At 38.5% G+C, this 6,338-nt stretch overlaps 1 protein-coding gene across 2 annotated transcripts; it reads right to left on the reverse strand.

Moving 5' to 3' along the window:
• Window position 1: 1 nt before the first annotated feature.
• Window positions 2–6,218, reverse strand: redic1 (regulator of DNA class I crossover intermediates 1). 2 transcript variants are annotated; one of them, XM_080886000.1, is made up of 14 exons: window positions 5,816–6,218; window positions 5,676–5,715; window positions 4,717–4,867; window positions 4,485–4,617; window positions 4,310–4,367; window positions 4,094–4,208; window positions 3,890–3,990; window positions 2,428–2,555; window positions 2,104–2,340; window positions 1,978–2,011; window positions 1,696–1,723; window positions 1,495–1,589; window positions 420–1,095; window positions 2–317 (listed from the first exon to the last, which is right to left on the reverse strand). In XM_080886000.1, exons 1-14 carry the CDS (start codon window positions 5,836–5,838, stop codon window positions 142–144), a joined length of 1,995 nt encoding a protein of 664 aa, XP_080742126.1. In that variant the 5' UTR covers window positions 5,839–6,218; the 3' UTR covers window positions 2–141. The 2 variants fall into 2 exon arrangements, with proteins under 2 accessions (XP_080742126.1, XP_080742125.1); XM_080885999.1 differs by lacking the exon at window positions 5,816–6,218 and having other exon boundaries at window positions 5,676–5,811.
• Window positions 6,219–6,338: the final 120 nt, after the last annotated feature.

Consider the following 6,338-nt stretch of genomic DNA (forward strand, 5'->3'; position numbering starts at 1 on the left):
GAGCTTTATTTAACTGCATAAACTGCATCACAACATTAAGAGCACTGTAACTATTTTAATCTACTTTTATGACTGTTGCTGTAAAATAAAGGAAGATGCACAGCACAGAACTGATTTCCTGATGTCTTCATCCATCTGTTCTTAGTAGCCCTGAATTTTCCTCTGCTTCAGGAGGAGCAAAATGTTGACTATTTCTTGAAGCATTTCAGCCTCCTTTGAGACTATGTTAACTTTGGTGCCAGATGTGCCCTCTTCCCTCCCTTGATCTGAAAAGCTTGTCATTGGAGGGCAGTTCTCGTGTTCTTTATTCTCCTGACCTAAATTAGAAACATTAGAGCAAAATTTAATGTGATTTTCTATCTCAAGTTTCTCTCAAACGACACATAAAGAGAGCTGACTATTTCACTTTCATGTCATACCTCTGACATTAGTCGTGCTCAGGTCGTTAGTGAGAAGAAGGTTTGTGGGTCTCTGTAGAATCGTTTTGGCACCGTTATTAGCAGTGATCATGCTCCTGCCTGACAGGGAAACCGCCTTTGATTTCTTGTTGCTCCAGGGCGTCTGCTTCTCTTCGCTCCTGGAGTTTTCTGGTGAAGCTGTGAGTGCATCTGGCTCTGTGGCAGTACCGGCCTGCCTCCCTGTGGCTGGAGGCAGCTCCGACATGTCAGCGTTTGATAGATGCAAGCTGTACCCAAGAGCACTGTCTGCAACAAAGCTGCACTGAGTCGAAGCATCGCACGCCCCAGCTGGCGGGCTGCGTACTGTTTGAGTTCCTGCATCTCGAGTTTCACTTGATGTTTTCTTGCATTTGCAGACATCTGAGCTCTGAGTTTGAGCTGAAGGGTGTGGAGATAAAAGGAGAGCTGTGCTGCTTTCTTTCTCCTGCCCTTTACTTTCAAAGGCCTTATCTGGGGTAGCCATGTTCTCAGTAACTTTTAGGTCAACTCTGAAGTCCATTTGGGATCTTATTCGTGGGGTGTGAGACCTGAGCTCAGAGAGTGTTTCATTTAAATTCCCTTGTGAGCCACTGAGGCCAAAGGCTTGATCCATGTAAGAAGAAGATGCTGGGAGGCATAGCTGATAGCAGTCTTCATCCTAATATATAGTTTTAAAAGTAGAAAACAGCAATTCCTGTGTCAGATGGTGTGAAAATATGTCCAGGAAAGCGGTATAAATCAGTGGCACTGTGCAAAGAACACTGTGCTGTTAATGAGTGTTGCTTTTTGGTGTTAACTATTTGGGACAGGTGATGATCATCTGTTTAATAGTAATTTACTCATTTGTGTTTAATTAAAAAAGGAGGCTGCAGAAACTGGCAGAGTGCTGATAGTTAATCTACAGCTTAATTAACATCAGTACTACAAAAATACAGCATGAATTTGCTACAGTTTTGAGGGGTTAGATGAAAGATTACTTTAATGTATTTCAAAGATAACTTTCCAAGTAGAGCACTTCAGATAGTTGGAATAAAGTTCACAGTGTAGCTTCACTCACATCATTTGAGTCTGGACTCAGGTGACCTCCTCTAAAAGAGTAACTTGGCGAATATTCAGAGCCATTCACTGGCCCAGTGTTGTCTCCAAAACATGCTGTGGAATTAGAGGGGAAAAAAAACACCCATTTACGTTTTGGTTTTTCCTCAAACATGTACATAATAAATGAATTTCCTTAACGTGAGACTCCTTGGAAACTTACAAAACCTTGTGTCAGGGCAGTTGCAGGGCTGTGAACAAAACATAATCAATATTTGACACTTCTGCTGTACCCATGTATATAATCCAGTTATGAAAAATATTAAACATAAACTGTTGGGAGCTCTATATGACAGCTTATGATGACTGGAGAGCCTCATTAAACTTTGTGATGATTTACTTTCTACACATTTAAAGTTAATTTCGTCGCAGTTCCAAACTTGACCACTTGGTGGCAGTAAAAGGGCAACTTTACTCCCACATGTAGTTTTTAAAACCCGCTTACCTCTGCTCCCATGCACTGTGAGTCTGGCACAGTTCTGGCAATAAAATGATAAAACCCAACATAAAATGGATTCAAAATTTGCTTCATAATAATGCATTTCGTTAGACTGGAAGTGCAAACACTTACTGAGGTGCAGAAGAGTTTACCGGTGTCTGATCTGGGAGACATATTTTTGATTTTTCACTCCCAGAATGAGAGTGTCCTTCACAATCTTCATCACAAAAGCCTCTAAAGACATTGTTCTCCAATTGCTGCTGAATTTCTGACTGGTTAAGCGTGAAGTCCAGCATGGACTCTTTGGCCTTTGGCCGGTTGAGAAAGATGCTGTCCACATATGTTGCATGGTCTTCTGCCTTGCTTTTACTGTGGCAACACACACGGGCACTGATTGGTTAAAAAATTGAAACTAAGGATAGAAAATAACCAATTAAAATGTAAACTTGTTTTCACCCTGGTTGTGGACTGCCAAAGAGGACTTGAGATGCTGTGGGGTTCTCAAGTTGGAAGAAGGGTTGGTTAAGGTTGTGCGACCAGGGAGATGTGTTTGTCATACTTCTGGGCTGAGAGAAAGGATGAAACTGACAGAGAAACAAATCAGCATTTGTCAGAAGAAAGACACATTATTGTCACATTTTATTAGATACTATTTTCTCTTAGCAAGAGATGCTGTTGCTCCAAAGACTATAAACTGGTCTAAAACAAGAGGTCACATACTACTCCAGTTTTGGTTGCCGGCAAATTTTAGGTTTCATTTTAAACTTTTAGTTGTAACTTTCAGAGCTCCACATGTTGAAGCTCCACAGTATATCTCTGACCTGTTGAAACCTCATGCTTCTTCTTGAGCGCTTCAGGTCAGAGGTTACTGTTGGTCACATGTACTGGGTTCAAAACACGTGGGGATCGGGCTTTTCGGGCAGTGGCACAAAGGCACTCTTTACACTTGACCCCTTTTTAAAAAAAGCAGCTGAAGACATTTCTATACAAACAAGCTTTAATTTTTTTTTCATTTTATTTATATTTCTGGTTTAATTGTGAAGCACTTTGTGATTTTTAACTGTGAAAAGTGCTATATAAATAAATTTTACTTACTAAAATACTATAGTGATATGATAAAATACTGGTACCTTTAGTAATACCAAAAGTAATGCTACATTACTTTTTCTTTGTTGTTTTCAGCTTTTGTATTGAACAAGAATGCCTGAATTTTAGGCCTGAATAGCCTGAATAAATATAAATAAGTATTTATAATTAGGCACCTGGGATTACACTTGTGTAGGTGTGCAAAAACCATGTTTGTAGATGAGGTCACTGGGGGACAGGCTATCCATTTCTCACAATCTGAAGAAAGCCAATGCGAAAAGGATGGCATGCAGCTTCAATTTTCATCGAAGTTGGCCATCCCCCACTCATTTAAAGTCTTACAGGTTAAAGGGCGAAACGCTGGTGACCCTGAGTGGACCACCTCACCACCAGACTATCAGGAACAGGCCCATTCATCTAGTTACTTCAGCAGCTTCTACTTGAAGCAAACCATCTTCAACGTGTATCTCAGCCTCATGGCAAAATTACCAGTTTTTAATTCCCATGAATGAAATCAATACACAAAAAAAAGATTACATTCACTGTGAAAGACCTTGACACACATGACATATGTCACATTCTATAATTAAAGCACAATATGATTTATTGTAAAGCAGAGTTCTGAGAAGTTACCAAAATCTTTGTTGGCCTGTTAAACAACACCAACATAAGCCATTTTTCCACACCAACTTTAGATAAGTTTCTCAACTCAAGTCAGAGTTTCCATACTTTTCCTTTCTTACATATGAAACCACGTGTGGGGTAAAATGTGTAAAAACTACAACTTTAACCTTAAAGTAGTGATGTAATTCTAATAAGAGCTATCCCTTACTGCATCGGTCTGCGATAGAACTGAGGTGTCCCAAGGTGGGGGAGAAGAGGGATGCAGTGCTTGGCTTTGTTTCTGGAGATTCAGCTGCAGGGTGAAAGTTCCTGTGGAGAACAGTTGGATTTCATAAGATATCATCACGCAAAGAAGAATACGCAGTACTGTAACTGAGTTATAGTTGTTAATAGTCTATTAGTGTTACACAACCTTGGCCTGAGCAGGCAGATGAGGTGGAAGAGAAGGGGCTGCGGGCATCAGGTATGGCAGGCAGGTAGTCAGAGGCACTGTTGTCTGAGAAACCTGACTCAAGTACTGGCGACAACTTACAAAAACAGGGATTTAGTGAGTGTCTTTACATTTGTTCATATTAAGCACGTTTCGCTAACTTGAAGTAAAACCATGAAGAGCGGGAAAGTGACTTACACGCTGAAACTTGAACCCTTGTGGAATTACCTTCCTTCTTTCTCTGCTTTCTTGAACACTGTTAAAATGGAAAATATAATACTTTTAAAACCCTTTTCATTCCATTTATTAAGAGGATTATTATTATATTAACATAATTGGCTACAAGAACTGTTAACCCACAGTGGGGCTATACCTGTACTCAGACTGGCCCTCAACAAGACACAGCCGTGATGGGGAACAGGGGCTCATCGAGAGCACCAGAGGATCTTTTCTCTTATGCCTGGCTCCTGCCTTACAGCTGCCAAGAACTGCTGCTTTAGGAGGATCTGAAAAACAAGAACACTTTCTGTTTACATCATTTGCCATCCTGAGGCTTAAATGTATTCGATTATTGTTTTCTGGTGATCTGGGGCTGTGAATCTCACCTTTACATGCTTTTTTAGCAGCAATCTGGTTGACGATAAACAGAGTCATTAGGTCCAAACTACCAGAACTAGTGTTGCCTAGGGAAGGGGCTGGGACAGGTATTCCCATGTTTTTAAGTTTTTGTTGCATTTTTCTCTTTTCAAAGAATTCCTGGAACAGAAAAAGCACAACCAATATTTAGGCACAGGGACAAAGGCTTTGTTAATTTAATACATTTACAAAACTGATTACAATGAAAAAACAATCAAGCTTGAACATTAGTGATTGTTATTTATTTAATGAATTATCATTACACAAGGATATAGATTTTAATGTTTATTACATGAAAAATAAATAAAATGTTTGTGAAAAACAAAGGCAGCAATTTGGGCTAGTGATTATTAATGAGTTATTTTGGGGTATTGTTGAGTTTTAAGACTTCACATCAATGAAACTTCAAATAGGCCATGTCTGGGCTTTTCAAATGGCTAAGTTGCCTTCTACTAAAAATACCAAACAACAAATAAGTAATTAAAGTTGTGAACAAGTACAAGTCCAAAGCTACACACATTATAAACCATGTATACACACACACATATATAGATAGATCTTGTCATTGTTCTACTATGTCTTTTATTCTATTCTAAGTGTCCTTAGATGTCTTGAACGTGGCTTTTAAATAAAATTTATTATTATTATTATTATTATTAAAAGTCTTATTCCACTACTTTAAATATATTTTCAATATGCAACCTGTGCACTATTGACCTCCTTATGTAAGAATTTAACTTATACTCAAAATTAAAAGTCAAAACAATTCTTTCCATTTTGTAAAACAACCCTGGTTAGAAATGCATCCCTTTAAAGCAAGTTTTCTTCTGGATACAATATTTTATGGAGTATACAATTAAACATTTAATATTTAGCATTCTACTTGCACTTAATGTAAAACAATGTAAGTTTTATTTGGTTGTCTTACCCTCTGCTTTTTGGCATTATTCCTCATCACTAACCGGTTTCTGAAATGAGCAGTTACATGTCTAGTTAGCTTAAACATTTATAGGCTAATATGATATACATTAACACATCAGCTAATAACCAAAATTTGCTTTCTCTTACCTTGAACCTCCCACCCAGTTCATTTTTAACAGCTCTTAATTACTATAGAAACGACAAAATCCAGAAAACTACAAAGCTTTTGTGCCTGTGTCAGCACAAAAATTCAGAGTGCATGCATAGCTTATTGTTTTGTTTCAGCTAGGTAGCTAACTTTATCTTAGCTTTCAGAATACAATAGAAGCGCGAGGACGAACCACCAGACTTCCGACACGTGCTCAGAAATGCTCAAAGAAGAAAATATATATGTGTAATTTTCATGGAGTTTGTCTGCTTTATTTCTGTATTTTATTTCACTGTGCCTTACGTTTGCTTAAAATAAAATACTGTAGTATAGTAGAATAAATCAGTTGGGACTAATTTATTTACGTCTGTCAGACAACCAATCATATTTTTGCCGGGGGCTCGACCAATGAAAAAACCCCTTTGCAAACTAAGTCGCCAGTGACGACAGCAAAACCGGATGTTGGGCTGATTTTCTTTATAAAATAAAAGCTAACACAGACACGGTGGAGGTAGGAACGCC

This window comes from Rhamphochromis sp. 'chilingali', assembly GCF_963969265.1.
Source record: "Rhamphochromis sp. 'chilingali' genome assembly, chromosome: 7".
In the NCBI taxonomy this organism is placed as follows: Eukaryota; Metazoa; Chordata; class Actinopteri; order Cichliformes; family Cichlidae; genus Rhamphochromis; species Rhamphochromis sp. 'chilingali'.

Coding starts and splice junctions, on each gene's coding strand:
- redic1 (XM_080885999.1), bottom strand. CDS start 5,753: ATGTTTAAGCTAACTAGACATGTAACTGCTCATTTCAGAAACCGGTTA. Junction 4,868..5,675: donor ATAATGCCAAAAAGCAGAGG/GTAAGACAACCA, acceptor TTTCTGTTCCAG/GAATTCTTTGAAAAGAGAAA. Junction 318..419: donor GAGCACGACTAATGTCAGAG/GTATGACATGAA, acceptor TTTCTAATTTAG/GTCAGGAGAATAAAGAACAC.